The 18844-nt window shown below is 47.9% G+C and overlaps 1 protein-coding gene across 1 annotated transcript; it reads right to left on the bottom strand.

Annotated features, from left to right (window-relative positions):
- Window positions 1-232: 232 nt before the first annotated feature.
- CYB5R2 (cytochrome b5 reductase 2) lies at window positions 233-18834 on the bottom strand. Its single transcript, XM_075547718.1, has 10 exons — window positions 18733-18834; window positions 9615-10073; window positions 8773-8916; window positions 8473-8545; window positions 4734-4840; window positions 4319-4448; window positions 3671-3754; window positions 2711-2796; window positions 1564-1663; window positions 233-405 (listed from the first exon to the last, which is right to left on the bottom strand). Exons 1-10 carry the CDS (start codon window positions 18832-18834, stop codon window positions 233-235), a joined length of 1458 nt encoding a protein of 485 aa, XP_075403833.1.
- Between the last annotated feature and the right edge of the window lie 10 nt (window positions 18835-18844).

Raw genomic sequence — 18844 nt, 5'->3', positions numbered from 1 at the left:
AGTTACTCTCCTTCAGGCCTCCCCAAGGAAGGAGTCCACAGAAGCCACTTTGTCCCCAGCCCTTGAGCCCTCCTTCTTAGGACCACACACAAAAGAGGGAGGGGTAGCAGTGTGCATGTGCGAGGTTATGTTAAGTGGTCCTTTTGTAAACACCACAGTTCCACATGGTATACAGAACTCACTTTGAAGCAGATAAAAGGGGCCAGGCAATTTGTTAAAAGCATGGGGTGTGTTAGTAGGTGAAAATCATGTCCTTGGGATAACCCAGTTTCTCCAGGTTAGGGTGAGCAGCAATCTGGATCAGGGCGGGTGGGCCGCAGACCAAGATGAGCGTGGATTTCCCAGGAGGAGGCAGGTGATCCTTGATCATGTCGGCAGTAATAAAGCCAATGCTGTACTTCCAGCCTGAAATTAAGTCGAAGCAGAAAAGAGCTGTGGGGCACCAAGCCAAGTCCCTGCTTCCCAGGCCCTGTCCTCCCTCTCCCAAAGCCAGGCAGAGAGGGTGCTCCACTGAGGCTTAGGAGTCCGCACTACTGTCAGGATTTGGGTGTCAGGCAGCCCTCTGCAGTTCTTAGCACAGACCCCAGCCTCACTGCTGGGGCCCTGAGTGAAGATAGAACATACAAGATAGAGATGTATGGGATCTGTAGATGTGCTCAGTCAGGTGACACACTGTTGGGCAGGCAGCTGTACAGCAAGACTATAGCAGTTCTCTGCAATGTGGGAAAGGTGCATCTGAAGTGGGGGGTGCAATGGGTGCTTGCTGGGGCTGCAGCGGCTACCTGGGAATCAGCATGTGAGGACTGCCGTCTGAGTGAGGAAGGAGGTGAAGGCTGCCATTTCTGTGAGTGGCGGTGTGAATGGGGAGGCGGGCAGTGGCCGTTCTGGGTCCGGAGCGGGTGATGGATGTGTGGATTATCATGCCCTGTACAGCCATGAGAGGCCATGCAGCGGAGCCCAGTACCAGGTAGACACTTGTGCAGGAAGTAGAATGCTTCTGGTCTTGATTGTTTCATAAACCCAAACCAGAAAAATCAAGCCACTGCCACTGAAACAATTCTGACACGTGATCCTCAGTAGGGTTTCCAAGACTGTACATCTTCATGGGAGCAGACAGCCTCTTTTCCCCAGGTTGCAGCTGGCGGGTCTGAATTACGGACCTCTCTGTTAGCAGCCCAGCACCCACAGCTCCGCCATGGTTCCTTCATCAATCACACTCACTGCCAGCAAAAGGCTTCTGATGCAGCGCGGCTGTGTAGCACAGAGTAGAGCTGCCCCTCTGAGTTTCTGAGACTATAACTCTCTATTGCGGTAGAAAGCCCTGTCCTTCCGGCAGAAAGCCTGATGGTTTTGAACTGACATTGCAATGGCTAACACTTTGCAACCAGGGTTGCTTTGTAAATAGCTCATCCTCAATCCTTCAGTTCCTACCCTCCCACACCCATGTGGGGGAAGAGTCCAAGGCTTCAGACCCCAAGCCCAGTGCTACAAAGAAAACGGTCCAGCCCCTGAGGTGGGTCCAGGGTGGGGGCTGACTCCAAGTAGGGGCAGGGGTGATCTTACCGATGGGAGGCCTGTCCAGGGTGTACCACAGCTTGAACTGATCTGAGTATGTTATGGCAATGTCTTCAAGCTCCTTTCTCAGCAAGATGTCTTCCTCTGACTAAAAGAGAAGCAACATTAGGAACACCTTCCAGGGACTGACTTCCTACTGGTTCCCCATACTTCCCAAATCCATGAGTACCCTCCTGCCCAAGTTGTCATTCCACCTGGAGGAACTGCCAAAGACTCTCCAGGAAATTAGCATGCTGCTGCTCTGAATAGCCTGCTCTCACATGGATGTGGGAGCTGGAGTTGGAAGGGTGTAAATTCTAGCAGGGCAGGAATGACTTCCAACTGGACAGACCACAGCCCAGCATGGGCTGAGGTGGCTTCATTCAGAAGCCTTAGCCACACTTGGCGTCAGGCATGGCAAACCCAACTGAACAAGCCTAGTGCAGGGGCAGGAGCTTCAGCAGTGAATGGAAAGGCCTAGAGAGACACTGGGAGAACAATACTGGAGAGAGAGAAAGAAGAACAAAGTCAGCAGCCTCATTTGGACAGAAGGGAGCCAAAGCCAGAGGTAACTTGTCATGGGCTCAGAGTTACTGCTCAGAAGCATTATTCTTGTCCCGATAATTCCACTTTAAGGATTCCATTTCATAATCTAAAGGCGATCAAGCCAAGGGGCAGAATTATTCATGAGCGTCATTCATAATCTTGAAGGTGGGCAACTATATACTTTTAAAGAGAGAAAAAAATGCCTGGGTGGTAATGGTGAATGAAAAATATGTAACTATAAATATAAAAAGACTGGATAATACGCATAAGAATAATTTATCAGGGATATACTTATAAGAGATTATTTCTTCTTTATGTTCTTATTTTCCAAAATTTTTCTAATGAGGGCATCTAACGTTTTATAATCAGAAGGGGAAAAAAATTAAAGAAGGAAGAAATAGTGCTCAGGGTTAAAAAATGAGCCCAAAGCAGGCCTGGGTTCAGCTTCTCGGGCTGCCAGCTGCCCTGGGAGTACCCACTCAGCACTCCCTCGACCACGTGCCCCAGGCGGCCAGAGCACACTCAGTTCAGAAGGATGAATGCAGAGTCCCTGCTCAGCACACATTCCATCTGCCCACTGCCAGCTCCAGGCTGACTCGGCAGAACTGACCTGGTTGGCAAAGAGGAGGGACATCTTGGTCTTGTCCTTGGGGTTCTTGGTGATGTGGCGGATGAGCTGCAGCATGGGTGTAATCCCTAAAACACAAGTGGGCAGGCCAGCTTTCCTGCCTCCCTGGTGCCCACAGTCCCTCCCCGAAAGAACTGATATTTTTCATGGGCCCAATTATACTTTTTCTGATGGACTTCCCAAAATTCAAAGTAAGGAAAAGCCCAGCATCTTGGTTTTCCTTTCTGAAGCAACAGTAAATCCAGACCCCTTCCCATTTTAATATGGCAAGATGGGAGCAGAATGGCTTAGCATTTAGAACTGGGTTCCCCTCCCAGCTCACTAGCCATGTGACTCAGGGTGAATCATTGGCCCATCTGAGCTCTTGTTTCCTAATTTGTGAAACAGAATGAAGAGTAAACATGATCATTTTAAAAGGGCCTGTTATGGCCTTAAACCACAACAGTAACCCCCTGGTCATCAGATCCATTCCAATCCTCAGTGACACTATGTAGGGTTTCAGAGGCTTACTGGTGTGTTTGAACTGCTGACCTTGCAGTTAGCAGTCTAATGCATCACCATTACGCCACTAGGACTCCTGAGTTCTATCATAGGTGTTCCTTATACATGTTCTCTTCTTTCAGGTGCTCGGCTCAAGGGATGTGGAAAGTCAGGCTTGAACTGAATCCAGGAGCCCTTGGGTGACCATGAATGGCCCTGCCCGGTCTGGCCCCACACCCTCCTCTATGTTCCTCAGCCTGTCTGGAGAAGTTCCTAGGGCTCCCAGCAGCTGCCATGTTGGTTGAGGGGAAGCAAGATACACAGAGCCAGCTCTAGGGCCTGTCACTGACCGTGAGTTCCACCCATAACCACCAAGGGAGGAATCACTCAGATCAAGGTACTCCAAAGTCAGAAAGCTCTCAGGGCTCACCCTGGAGATGAAGCCCCTCAGGTGCCTCTTACCTGTGCCCCCAGCAATCATTCCCAGGTGACTGACAAGTTTTCTTTCAGGCTCACTTTTTTTGTCTTGTCTGATTGCAAGCCTCCCTAAAAACACAAAGGATGTTTCTGACTTCTGCAGGCCTTGTCTTGAGAGCCTTTCCTTGGGCATCCTGGAGTCACATCTATCAAAGGGCTTGGCTGCACCACTATAAGCTAGAGAAGCGGGCCAGAGTGGCCTCCTTAGGGAATTGTTAGATCTTACAAGGAAAGAGAAAGGCAAGCTGAAATCAATGTGCGCCTCGTGGGGCACTCTTCCCTAACTACAGCGGTGAGTAAATCCACGAACATGTGAGTAAGTGCCTCAAGTGTAGAGGCCATCCAACCACCCACTCATCTCTCAGTGCTCGTAGGGTCCTGTGTTGGACCTAGTGATATGGGTGCCCCTCGTCATTCCTCTGCTTTAATGGAGCTTACAATCTCACTGAGTGAATGTGTGAATGATTGACTGGTGTGGCTGTAAATGTGCTGTGTGTTAATACATGAATGTATGAATGAAGCCTTTAAGGACAATCCCATGTGACTCCCAAGGTAAAGATTTCGAGATCAACAGCACCACCCTAGGAATCTTCTCCCATAAGAGGAGTGACCCAGTCGAAGGACCCCCAATACCTAGACCGTGGTAGAACAGGCACCCAGTTGGCCCTCGGAAAAGGACGGTGTCCCCTATATCCATGTTCTCCAAGTATTGGGTCATCTTCCCCCCTTCAGGATACTGGGGGTGTACATTTTTGAAGTAAATCTGAAAGACAAGACCGCATGGTTTTCACATCCCCAGACTTCAGGTCACAGTCACACACAGCCACAGGGAATTCAGGCGAGAAAGTCCCCTGTGCTCATAGTTGCTGCAAGCAATCCTGGAAGGCACCATGAGGCTAACTGGAGCTCCGCCCTAAATGACACTGCTGCACAACCAGATCCAGGGCACATGTCCCTCAGGAAAGAGGCCCTCTGCCTCCACTCTAGCAGCTCTTGGTCCTCACCAGCTTCCATGAGTTTGAGGCAAGGCAGTGATGACACCATTTACCTTTATAATGAAGTCCACAAAGCCTCGATCATCATCACTGGAAACTGGGGTGTAAGGCCTGATCACCAGATCATCATTAATTTGGGCCAAGAGATGGACATGGTTCCCTACAGAAAAGGAATCAAACATCAGTCTGAGCAGGGCAAGCATAAAGGGGAAACAGCAATTCCCTAAGTCCTGGACTTCAGTGAGATGGGCAGCAGGGTACCTGGTGGGCGGGAAAGACCAGTAGGATGTTTTGTACTCTAGGCCTGGCCTTGCCACTCCTGTACTACCTGGGCAAATCACTTCTCTAGGTCTTAGTGTCCTTCTCTGTAAAGGTGTGCTACCTGTGACGCCCCAAGCATAGTGTGGTTGTGAGCTCCAGGTACAGGAAGCCTACTGTGCTTATGGTGTCCATGTGCTTTGTGGAGCAGGAAGAACCAACCGAAGCTCAATGGTAACTATTAAAAGTTACAGGAAAGATCATATCCTTATTTAAACAAAACATATTCCCTTAAACTCATTTCTTAGGCTACATCTATCAATGGGGCTGGGAATAAGTCACAGGTCTGGGCTCCTAGACACTCAAGGCCCACCAGACATGGACACACGTGGATCAAGAGTTCTGGAAAGTGCATTGTGTCTTCATGGCCCAGGATGCTGTTGAGAGGCAGCAGATTTTTTGTTTTTTAAAGTCATTTTATTGGGGGCTCTTACTGCTCTTATAATAATCCATACATCAATTGTATCAAGCACATTTGTACATATGTTGCCATCATCATTTTCTAAACATTTTCTTTCTGTTTGAGCCCTTGGCATCAGCTCCTCTTTCCCCCCTCCACCTATCCTCCCACCATTGTGAGCCCTTGATAAATTATGAATTATTTTCATATTAACTGTTATGTCTTCACTGTGTAATTCTCCCCCCTCCAGGGGCAGAAGTGAGGAGCCCTGGTGGTGCAGTGGTTGTACGTTGGGCTTCTAACCACTGAGATCAGTTGTTCAAAACCACCAGCCACTCTGAAGGAGAAAGACGAGGCTTTCTACCCTTGTAAAGAGTTGCAATCTTGGAAACCCAGAGGGGGTAGTAAGGTCGTTATGAGTCAGAATTGACTACATGGCAGTGAGTTTTGTTTTCATTTGTACAGTAGAAGTGATTTGTCCAGGTGGAGCCTGACACCTATGACTAATGACTACATTCTAAGTAAGGAATGATGGTCCATCCAGACTGGGAGACTTCAGTGTCTCAGGGAATTAGTAGGCAGGGCAAAAGTGGCAGTTAAGAGATGCTAAGACCTAGAGGCAAGAGAAAGTCTCTGGCTAGAGTTTCCCAGGAAGTAGAAATTGTGCGCACAGGAAACTGATAAAGCAAGCAGGCGTAGGTACGCAGAAGGGAAGAGAACAGGAAAGCAGAGAGGGGTGGTGGTGTAGAAGTGCAGGTCCTTCAAGTTGTGTTAGGAGCATACGTGAGTCTTTGAAGAGGTCCTGAAGCCTGAGGCACAAACACTTTAGGTTACGAAAAGCAAGCTAAGGCTCTGGTCTTGTCCTAGCTGGCCACCAGGCATACCCAGGAACACAGGCCTAAGGTGGCTTCTCTCCAACTGTGAACCTGGAATAGCTCTTTCAGATGTAAACAACCCGAACCTGGCATAGCTGTGTCCCCAGAGCAAATTGACTGCCTGGCTAGTTCCTCAGGCCCCATATCTCGGAGCCCTTGCAGGAGACTCCTAGAATCTTCTATCAATTTGTCCCAACTAACTTTGCAGTCCCCACACCAGCCCTGAAGAGGAGCCCCATGGCATAGTGGGTTCTGTGTTGTGTAGCTGGCCACAAGGTTAGCTGTTCAAAACCAACAGGTCTCTCCCAGGGAGAAAGATATGACTTTCTAGTTCCAATTCCGTCTCAGAAACCCATAGGGGCAGTTCCACTCTGTCCTATATGGTCACTAAGAACAGATTCAATGACAGTGAGAGGAAGTGACAGGACAAGTGAGAAGAGGACGGGCCAAGGCAGGTTCTAAGAAATTCTATTTCACAATTTTTTCCCCCTTTGAGGCTTCTTGCTAAGAGGACAGCCCCCCATGCCAGACAGGAATGGAAGGCAGCCAGACAGCCAGCTCTGATGGATCCAGAACTGAAAAGGGCCCTGAGTGTGTAATTTCCTCAGCTGGTCTAGACAAGTTCAGTGTTATCCTGTGCCCAAGGATTAGGAACGCCATCATGGAGGCAAGCTGTGCCGACACTTTCTACGAAGCGTCTCTGGACCTCCAGGTCCTGAGAATCAACCCACACTGAACTCATTGCCATAGAACTGCCCTCATGGGTTTCTGGCCTATAATTCTTTACCGGAGTAGAAAGCCGCCCCTTTCTCCCAAGGGCACCTGGTGATTTCAAACGGCTGACCTTGCAGTGTCACCCCCTAGACCACAGGGCTCCTGGGTCCGGCTGAGGCTTTTGTACCTCACTAGGGAGCCTGTGGCAAAGTGGATCACTCTATGAGCTTCTAACCACAGAGTTCATGCTTCAAACTCACCAGCTGCTCTGAGGAAAAGGATGATGCTGTATAGTCATGGAAATCTACTCTTGGAAACCCAAAGAAGCATTCTAATCCGTCCTATAGGATTGCTATGAGTCAGAATCATTGGCAGTGAATTTGGTTTGGAGTACTGAGTTGAGCCATCTGATGGCTATAGCGAACAGGCCATCATTTTGAACCTTAAAATAGTGAGGGTTACTTTTCATCATGGGTTCCCTTCTGGTATCGGTCTAAGGTTCCCACAGAAAAACACATGGTGGTTGGAGAAGCGGTGTCTGATTTGTAGCCCCTAGAATGGGGCTGCAAAGAAAATAGATCTCTGTTCTTTAAAGCCACACACGTGTGCTTGTTACAGCAGCAGTAAGAAATCAAGACACCTATCATGTGTGCACAGAATTTCCCAGTTTCTAAACTTTCACATTTTCCAAGCAATTTAGCCTCATAATCGCCCAAGGGCTTGGGAAACAGAATTTCATAGCCTGAGGCTCAGAGAGTTCGAGGGAATTGCCTCAGGTCACCCAGCAAGGAACCTGGGATGAGAGGCTAGATTTTTATAGTTCTTTATTTAACTTTCTGGTGAACGGAGTAAAGGTTTACAAAGAAAATCCATTTTCCCTTAAGCAGTGCATACACATTTTGCTTCACATCACTGATGCAAGTCCCACAATGGAGTAGCGCTTTTTTCCTACTTCCTCCCTGTGCTTGCCATTCCCATTCCTCCTCCTTTCCGACCCCTCTGGCCTTCAGAACAGTCATGGGCAAATGCCGCTCTTCAATCTCAGACGGTTGATAATTCTAAGGACTGGGTGCCTCCCCGGTGTGACTGTCCACCATACAGACCTCTCTGGTGACTGAAAACTGAGCCAGGAGGTCTGAAGGATGACTACGGGCCATACCCTCGGGGGTCCCACCACTCCGTATCAGAACTGTAAGCCTGGGCCTTTTCTTTCTTTTAATGATTTTGAGATTCAAACCCTTCCCCCCCCCCATTTTGGGGATGATATCTTTGATCTCTGACCTCTAGTCTCACCTCTGACACTGAGGCTCACGGAGCCACCACTCTTGTGTGGGCCTACACTGAACAAAGAGAAGAGGGGCTCTACTACCTCCGTGCCTGGCTCCCCATCCCGTGTGCTCGGGAGGCTCCAGCTGTGCTTCTGCTAGGAATAGTGTCTAGCGCTGCAAGTCTCCAGGCAAGATGATGACACCAAACCCCGCTCACCTATAGGCAGCCCTAAGATGTGGTCCGCCGAGGGCAGTCCGAAGCGAAACCTCCGGGTATTGTGGCTGATTTCCTAAAAACAAACAAATGGCAAACACCAGAAAATACAAGGACTAGAAACTTTGCTGGGCAACTCAGATGCCGGGGAAAAGAGCTTCATTTGATGCTTCCCCAGCTTGTGAAAAAAAGGGGAGTGGGTCACAAACCTAAGGCCATGACATTTCTAACTGCCCTCCCCGCCCAGTCCATTCTGCAAGACTTGTCCCCTACTGGCAGAGGGCAGGGGGTCCAACCCGGTACCTCTTTCTCAATCAAGGGCAGAGGGTATTTGGTTTCAGGATCCTGCAAGGTGATCAGCTTTCTTCTTCTTGAGTTCCTGGTCTTCAGGGCCACCATGACCACCGTCAGCCCAATGACAGTGATGGCCAGGAGCAGGGACGGGTCCTGAACAGACACAATGTGAGCAGGGCAGCCCCTGCCTCAGGCGCAGTGCACTCTCCCCGCACAAAAAAGCATTAGGAGATACCAAGTTATGCCACAAACAAACAAACGAGGCAGAAGGAAATAATCTAAAAGTGAAGGCAGGTTAGCCCATATGAGAAAAGAATCAGCACCCGGGCCCAGGCCAGGTCCACGGTGATGGAAAACCAGCATCGAAAAGAATCTGCTCTTTGAAGTGGAAGGGGTGAGGGCCACTTTTTCTCTAATGTCACTGCTTCTAAGTAGGCAATTCCAAATGGAGACGGCAACCCCCAGGAGCAGAAATGGGGCCTAGGCTGTAGGCGGTGGGTTGAAGACTCCATCCCACCAAGGCGGCTGCAGCTGCGGGTGGCCCGGGCTTGGGCTCGCCTCTCCCACACTGGCTGGCTAGGATGGGGCTCTTCCCAGGGGGTGCTGCCTGACCTCACTGCCTCATGGGAGGTGATGGAGCCCTGTGCACTCAGCGGCCAGCGGCTAGGCCACACGTTGATCCCTGTGGCCCAGGCCCCCAGCGCTGCCAGGCTCATGCCCTGACCCTAGCTAAATACAGGGCAGAATCGTGGGGTGGGGTGGGCACCCCCATGTCAAGTCGGTGGAACGTGTGGATCTGGAGAGTCCCTGATCTCCGCCCAGCCTGGCAGGCCCACAGGCCTCCCACCCACCCCGGCGCCCTCCTTGGCGATCTGGGTTGGGCTGGGGGGTCCTAGCTTGGCCTGAGCGGAGCTGGCCTTTCTAGGCCCGTGCCCCACTGCCCGCCCCATCCGACTCCATCCGGCTCCCCACCAGTCTGCGCTCTGCAGGCCCCCCACGCTGCCCCCTGAGCGCACCCGGAATGGGAAGGCGCAGCCGAACATGCCGTCGTCGGGCAGGGCCTGGCCCAGGAGCCCGGAGCGCGTCGCCCGCTCGGGTCGGTCGGCGGACGCGTGGGTGCCGCCCGGCAGCTCCGCCTGGCGGTCAGGAGGGCCTCGCTCTCCACGCCGCTCCTCCGCAGCAGCGCGTCCCGGCGCTCTCCCTCCCTCACTCGGAGGCGTGGGCCCCGTCCGTCCTTCTGTCCCGCCGGCCGGCCTCACGCCGCGCTGAATTCTGGGACGTCCTCGGCCTCGGGGGCGCCCGTCGGGGCGCTAGGCCCTCTGAGTCCCTGGTGAAACATCCCTGGTTAATTCCGGGGCCGTCCGCCCTGCTCCCGCCCCGTCCCCTCAGAGCGTCCAGTCCCCTCGGAGCGTCCGTCCCCTCAGAGCGCCCCGTCCCCTCGGAGCGCCCCAAGGAGGGTGGCGACGTGGGACGAAGGAAGGAGGGGAGGAGGGAAGCCGGCCTCTGGGCAGCCAGGAGGCGCCCCCAGCGAGGCCTGGCGACGGCGATTAACCCCGAGGACACAGGTAAGGACTCCCGCTCGGGGCCTGCTTGGGCCGGGCCCCGGGTTGGGGGTGCGGCGGGAGGATCCCGTTAGAGGCATTCACGCAGCCATTCTGTCCGCCACTCACGACTGGGGGGCGAAAGGATGACAAGCACCGACCCCCTGGCCCCATGGGAGGCGGTTATGGGGGTTCTTCAAGGGCACGTCAGAACCTCGGGCCTCCCCTCCCCCACCCGGGTTCGCGGAGGGCCAGCCCCCCGTCGCACGACCCCTACGCGGGCGTCGGGGCCTTCCCCTGCCGTCTTCCTCTTTGAGCGTCGCAAGCCAACCTCAGATTCACGGCCATGGCGGCCGCGGGACTTGTGGTCGTGGCCCCGCTAAAGGCGCGTCTCCGCGGAGCGCCGGGCGCCTGCCGCACCACCAACGACCACACGATGGGCTTTGAGCTCGTTCTGCTTTACGAAATGGTTCCGCGAGGAGAAGCGTCTTTCCTATGTTTCTTTTCCCGAAAACGAAACAAAACCTGTTCAGGGTTACTTGCCCATTTTCCTCTTGAGTTGGATGTTTCCTACCGATGTTTAAGGGTCTTTCCTACGCCTCGTGGTCTCTGTTTGTCACTTCCCTTTCCTGCCTCGGGTCGCCCACCCGCCTTTCAATCTTTCCTGGCCGTTGTTGGGTTGGTTTTGGTGACATCTTTTGATGAATGGAATTTGTAACTTTAATGCAGTCAGGTTTGTCCGTCTTTCTTTTGGCTTTATGGCCATTATTGCTTTGCATCTTGCCGGTCGTCAAGACTTACAGTTTTTACTGGAATCGGGGTGTGTGTGTGTGTGTGTGTGTGTGTGTGTGTGTGTGTGTGTGTGTGTAAGAGAGAGAGAAATGAGGCAAGGATTCAATTTAACTTTTTATATATGGAGAATGTGTTTCTGTAGTATTTTTTGAATTGTCCTTGCCAGGACTCTGGCCTGCAATTCCACCTTTGGCGTTGACGAGTCTGGTTCTATGTCCTTACTCTCTCACATCCTTCTAGTTGCCTAGCCCTGAACCAATGCTACTGCCCTAATTATAGTAGTTTCTAACAAACACCTCTTTCTCATACCCAGTCTTCAGGGCTCAACTCAGATATCAGTTCCTTAGACATGCCCTCTCCAATCCCCCAATTTTAACTGCATGCACACTTCACATTCTAGTCGTAGCTTTTACTGCAATTTGTAATTATATACCTGGAATATTTGATGATTTACTGACTGACTCTACACCACGTTTGAAGTTTCATGATGGCAGGATCCTGTTCCTATAGTTTATCAAGTGCCTATCACATAGTCCGTATTCAAAAAAAATATTTAATGAGTGAATGAATGATTTAGTCTCTGCCCTATAGCACTTAGTACACTTTCCAGTATGTATTGGATAAATACTTGCTGACCAGTGGGATAGGGACAGTCCCGGTTTCCCCCTTTCTATCCTTAAGCACAGGACTTATTTGATCTGTTTTAACTCCTGCTGTATCAGGATCAAAAGAAAAAAGTGAACCCACCACCATCTAGTCAATTCTGACTCAGAGTGAGCCTATAGAAGAGAGTGGAACTGCTCCTTGGGATTTCCAAGTCTCATCCTTCTCCTTCTAAGCAGCTGGTTGATTTGACCCACCAGCCTTGTGGCTTAGCCCACAGTGCCCCCTATCAGGACAGTGTCAAGCGATTGGTAACTGCTCAATAAAAATTCATTGCAGAAAATGAATGAATGCATGAATTTTCTCTGTTTGAGCTTTTATTTTTGGCTTAGGAATCCAAAGTATCTTTCTTCTGAGTCGTTCTTAGTGGTTTGCTTCTAACTGCCTTTTTCCCTTCTCATTCTCCCTACCTGGTTCTTCAGTGTCACCAGAGGGGTAGGTGGCAAATCTTTATTAATCTTTAGAGCAAGGTAGAATATAGCTATTTCCCTAGGCTCCCACCCAGTTTGAGAAGGCAATGACCCCCTTTCTTAGCATTCCTGCATGCTCTATGGCTGCCCCTCACATGCAATATACGCAGCTGGGTTTGGGATCATCTTTAATTAGTTTTCTTTTACTCAAAATAAACTGTGCACACATGGCTGCTATCTCTAAATCTCCAGCTTGGCAAAGATCAAACCCTCAGTTGGGGTTTGCTGAGAAATATGTCTGTTATAACTGTTGGCGCCTATATGAGACTCCACCCCCTCAGCTTGCACTTGGTGGGTGCAGACACCATGCCCCCTTCTCCAAGTCTCCCCTGTCCAAGCAGAGGAGTGTGAGCTCTCCAAGCACATTTCAGGCTTTTTTGGACTTTCCATTAGGTTTTAAGAAAATCATTTTATATGGGGCTCATACAACTCTTATCACAATCCATACATCCATCCATTGTGTCAAGCACATTTGTACATTTGTTGCCATCATCATTCTCAAAACATTTGCTTTCTACTTGAGCCCTTGGTATCAGCTCCTCATTTTTCCCTCCATTAGGTTTTTAACCTTGAAAATGATTTATTTCCATTCGATGCCATGAACAACTTGACTGCCTTTTAAATCCTCGCTGTTAATCCTAAGTGGTTTTAGACTGAATAGTGTCCTCCCCCACAACATACCTGAATCCTAATATCCGGAATGTGTGAATGTTATTTTATATGGCAAAGGGACTTGACAGATGTGATTAAGTTAAGGATGGGGAAATTATCCTGGATTTTCTGATCGAATCACACAGTCTTTATGGAGGGATGTTGGAGAAAGTGATGTGATGATGGAAGCAGATTAAAGGGAGGCTCCCTGAAAATGGAGCAAGGAGCGCATCCCAAAGAATGTAGGTGACCACTAGAAACTGCAGCGTCCGAGAGGCTGATCCTTCCCTCGCTGCCTCTTCAAGGAAGCAGCCTGTCCATACTTCTGTTTTAACCTATTGAAACTAACCACAGACCGTTTGCCTCCAGGATTGCAAGAGAATGAATTCATACTTATTACAGCAGTGATAGGAAACTCAGCCACCAAATGAGATACTATTCTTGTTTCCTTAAAGAACATATTCTGTGACTTGGATCACAGAAAGCTGCTTCCCATGCTCTTATTACTCTCATGGTGGTTCCCTGTTCGAATGCGAACGGCTTTCTGGAGCATCCTCCTGTGACCTGGCCATGTCTTCAGCTTGTTGTCTCTGTCAGGCTGCCACATTGTCGCTCTGTCTTCACTGTGGCTTGAGCCTGTGCAGCCTGCATTTTGTAAAATTGTCATCCTGAACAAAGCTCAGCAGACAGACATAGTTGACCACGGTGAGCCTTATGAGACTCCGCTGGGGAGCATTTCACCCACTCTAAGCACAGTGATCAGTGCAGACTATTGCTGAAATCTGGATTTCCTTGACAGCCCTTTTCAAGGATGTAAACTATAGGGATCCCTTGTACTGGGCAATGTGGGTCTGACCTGTTAAGAGGCTATGAAAACAAGAGGATTGAGAAACCAGGAATGATGAGCGTTTTCCAGCAACAGTGGTGCGGAAGAGTCCAAGGAATAGCTTGTTGAGTCCTATTCCTGTCATCCCTCCCACACCAGGGGGATCTTTCCTGAGCAGCTATGTCTGCAGAGCTCTGCCAACCATACAGTCAATTTCTCCACCAGTATTTATAGCAATTGCATCAACTCTTACCAAGTGACATCTGCTGTGATAGGGGTTGGGTTAGAGTTTTTGGAAGGTAGTGATTCTGAGTTCATTGTTATGGTTGTCTCCACAATGGGAAGCAAATGGGAAAACAAGTATAGTTCACTGTGGAAAGTTCCACTAGCTTGGCCAGCCTGAGACCATGAACTTCAGATCTATAATAGGAGAAAAAATGACCTCTAGGAAGGGGTTGTTGTTAGGTGCTGTCGAGTCGGTTCCGACTCAGAGATCTATGTACAACAGAAGGAAACACTGCCCAGCCCCGAGCCATCCTCACAGCTATTCTATGTCTGAGCCCACCAGTGCAGCTACTGTGTTAATTCATTTTGTTGAAAGTTGTCTCTTTTTTTTGTGCTCCACTACTTAACCAAGAATGATGTCCTTCTCCAGGGACTGATCTCTCCTGACATCACGTCCAAAGTACATGAGACAATGTCTTGGCATCTTTGACTCTAAGGAGTATTATGATTGAACATCTTCAAAGACAGATTTGTTCGTTCTTTTGGCAGTCCATGGGACTTACATTATTCTTCACCAGCACCATAATTGAAATGCACCAGTTCTTCTTGGGTCAGATTCCTTATTCAATCTCCAACTTTCACATGCACGTGAAATGTGATTCAAAGAAAATGCCACAGCTTGAGTAAGGGGCCTTAATCCTCAAAATAACCTCCTTGCTCTCTACCACTTTAAAGAGGTCTCGTGTAGCAGATTGACCCAATGCAATGTGTTGTCTGATCTTTTGACTGCTACTTCCATGAGCATTGTGGGTCCAAGTAGGATGAAACCCTTGACAGCTTCAATCTTTTCTCCATTGAACACGATGTTACCTACGAGTCTAGTTGTGAGGGTTTTGGTTTTCTTCACATTGAGTTGTCATCCATACTGAAGGCTGCACTCCTTGATCTTCATCAGCAAGTGCTTCAAGACCTCCTCACTTTCAGCAGGCAAGGTTGCATCACTTGCTTATCACAAGTTAATAAGTCTTTCTCTAGTATGAATGCCACCTTCTTCTTCATGCAATCCAGTTTCTATGATGATTTGCTCAGAACAAATATTGAGTAAGTATGGTGAGAGGATGCGAGCCTGACTCATACCTTTCCTTATTGAAAACCATGTAGTACTCACTGGTCCTAACAACACAACTGCCTCCTGATCCACGTACAGGTTCCAAGTGAGCACCATGTAATGTTTTGGGATTCCCATTCCTCTCAAAGCTATCCACAGTTGGTTAGGGTCCACACGGGACAATGCTTTTTCATAGTCGATAAACATCTGTGTTCTAGGAAGGGGAGAAGGGGAGAATCCTCAAACAAAAGTCGGGGGAAGCAATCCCCCACCCAACAAGGCATTTTATTACTCACAAACTTGCCTCTACCTCTGCTTCATTGTCTCTTATGGGGCAAAACCCAGATCTTTTGGAAAAAGTATTTGTTTCTGTTAACAGTTTTTTTTTTAAAGAAACCAAGAAGAATTGAGCAAATTGTATTAAATTTTCTATTATGATGCTGATTGTCTTAGATGAGTTGACTAGAGAAACAAATCCAGAGACACTCATATACATATAAGAATGAGCTTTATATCAAAGAGTAACTGTATATCGCAAAAACATCCTAGCCCAGTCCTGATCAAGCCTATAAGTTTGATATTAGCCCCGAAGTGTGATACTAGTCTGTGATAGTTAGGTTTATTGTACCAAACTGGCCAATAGGAACATGTGGGCAGAGATTAATCAGGTTGCAGTTTGATTGGATGGCAAAGAGATAAATGGCTCTGCAAGCCTTATATTTGCTTGGGTTTGATATCCTGTCCGGACCTGCTTCACCAAGCTCCTGTGCTATTGACTGTTGCTGACCCATCCTGCTGTCTGCTGCCTTTGGGCAAACTCCCTCTTTTGCCTGAGGGAAGACTCTGCTGTCTGCTCCTTGGCCTTGGACCAAAGCACCCTCTGTGAGTTGAAGGACTTTCAGTACAGTAACTGTTCCACAAAAGGGAGTTGACCTGAGCCCTCTTTAATGCTGTGTGGACTAATTAGCTATTATATTCCTTCTTCTAATACATATATATATATACATATGTGTCCTGGTTTTATTTCTCTAGAGAACCCTGCCTAACACATAGTTCATAAATATCTTCAGACTCACGCAGCCACATGTAATGATGCAGAATGCAGGAAGATCACAGGCAGGTGGTTGAAAAGTCCTATGATTTTAAGGGCAGTGGATGCATCTCCAGGGGTCCTGCAGGTCTCCAGCAGGTCTCCCAGTGGCTTGCCAGCAGGAAGGAGAAGCAGAGTGTGTAGTCCACTTCCAGGGAGAAAGAGAGGAAGTTCCCAGAATCCTTATGAGAAGGCCACACCCACAAGAAGGCATCATCAGGCTGTGACCTAATTGACAGGCTAGACTCCAGCACTATACTTATCAAGTTGACATGAAACTATTTTACTACCACAGACCACCCTTCTCAATTTGACACCTTTATACAACTCTTCAGCCATATATACTTTGTAAAACAAAGACAATAGTAAAACCCTATTTGTGCCTAACAGGATAAAACTAAAGTACATACAACTCAAAATGTTCCAGCCTCACTTAAACATAATACTTTATAAATGACAAAACAAAAATATTCTATGCATAACAACTGTAGTTATGTGAGCACCTACACCGTAATCATGTGGTTTGTCAGCCAGCCACTTCGTGCCTTTAGCCCCCTAATTTGGGTATCCAATTTCTATACTACCCACTTATATCCAATTTCTGTACTGCCCAGTGCTCTGAGGAGACAAGCACGTTCTTTGATGTAAAGAGTCTTCATTCCAGTTGGTACATTGTGAGTCCGCCTCCATTAGCAAAGTCAAATCAGGACAGGCCATCCATAAAGTCAGCAGTAACATGCATCCATTCACAGGCTCAAAAATCCGTCATTGTCATAGAACTATAATACAATGCATTTTCCCATAACAAAACATTTTGCTGAAATTTTTTTCTAATTATTTTACAGCCACTTTAATTTGGAGCTAGAATCTCTGAGTGATTTCATGCGTTGATCAAGGTCACACGGCTTGGAAGTGGCAAAGCTGACTCAACCCCTTGTTTCTAAATCCAGCCTGATGTGCTTCCTCTGTACCACTGTAGCCAATGATACAGAAATGCATTTGGGTTTTGAGAACACTGAAACATAAGTTTGATGTCTGATTTCAAATGGAAAGAGGACCCCCTACCCCATGTTTTAACATGGAAATTCTGAGGCCCAGGTATGTCAAATGACGCTTTTGGATGCAGGGCTGTTTGCACTGAGATGTTAGCCTTGCTAGCCTGAAGTTTTGTTTAGAGCAAATGTGAAATTATTCCTCGGTGAAAATTAATTCAGAAAGTACCTGTTTCTCAGCCTTCCTGCCTGGCACTTGGCAATCCTGTTGCGTTCCAATCTGACCAGACGCACCTCTTGTGTTCAAGTTCTCTTCCTCTCTCATGTGCTCAAGAACATGCCCAGCAATTCTCCCATCTGCCTCCTTCAGCATCAGTTCTCCCTCTCTCCTTGGTCATTTCTACTAGTATACATATGTGCTATAATTTTTCCCATGATAATAGAGGCAGTATCACTTGAGTCTATATCTCCTTATAGGTACTCTTTTTTTTTTTAATGTCCTCACTCTCACTTTATTTATAAATGCAAACATTCTTTGCATCTTTTCTTTGCCACTTTGGCTAAAGATGTGCCAATTTTGTGGATCTTTTAAAAAAAACAGATTCAGGTTTTATTGATTCTACTATTTTTCTCTTTTCAGCGTTCCCTGAGTTACTCTGTTTATGCTCTGATTTCTCATTTCCTCTCTTGTGGGAGGTCTGGGCCTCCCTGGCTCTTATCTTTTTTTTTTTTTTTTAATTTTAACAATTTATTGGGGCTCATACAATTCTTTTCACAGTTCATATATATACATACATCAATTGTATAAAGCACATCTGTACAGTCTTTGCCCTAATCATTTTTTTTCTCTTTTCTTCTTTTACATTTTATTAGGGACTAGGTACTCTTCCTTACACGTTCCTGGTTATAATAAAATTCTCTTCATTCCATGCTTTCTGCATTATTCCTCCTCCCATTTCTCTTGAACATGCTCTCAAACCACTTTCATCCTCGCCAGTAACTCTCAGTCAATTCCATCTTACTTTCACCCCATAGAAATGTTGGAGCACTCCAGATGTCCTGGATTTTACCAGGCCCAGTCTTGAAGTAGTCCATAACTGTCCCTGTGTTCCCAGTGAGACCAGGGCTCTTTGCCATGGAGTTGATTCCCACTTCAGGGATCAGGAATGGGATCAGGGATGTGGCTTCACTTTTCTCTTTACCGCTCTAGATGGCTGCACATACTACAAACCAAAGCCAACAAGCAAACGAGTTGTCATAGACTTGATTTGAACTCGTGCTGGCAACATCCCTGGTAGAGCAAACTCGTGCTCCCTAGCATTCACATGGCTCTGACTTTGGGAGCCTATTGCCAGAACCTGTCTTACTTGCACATTTTCTTGCATTCCAGGTATTTCACTGGATTCTATTGTCTATGGGAAAAAGAATTGGCCTAAAGGTCCTACTTTAAAAAATAATCCTGTGGCTTGAACTGAACTTGGGACCTTCCTGTTAACAGGATTTATTTTTTCAAATGGAGATGTGCTATGGATTTTAGCTCTATGGCATAATTATTCTGATATCCATCTTCATCATCTCTCTACTGGGGATAATTATATCAAATATACCTACCTGAGAGGCAGCATAGCCGAGATCTAATCCCTGCTCCACCAATTTATAAGAGATTTGATCCAGGGGATATTTATGAATATTTTCATGCCTCAGATTCACCATTTTTCAAACG

The sequence above is a fragment of the Tenrec ecaudatus genome, chromosome 4 (assembly GCF_050624435.1).
Source record: "Tenrec ecaudatus isolate mTenEca1 chromosome 4, mTenEca1.hap1, whole genome shotgun sequence".
Lineage (NCBI taxonomy): Eukaryota > Metazoa > Chordata > Mammalia > Afrosoricida > Tenrecidae > Tenrec > Tenrec ecaudatus.
The sequence above is the reverse complement of the archived record's forward strand: the minus strand, read 5'-3'. Positions and strand labels throughout refer to the sequence as shown.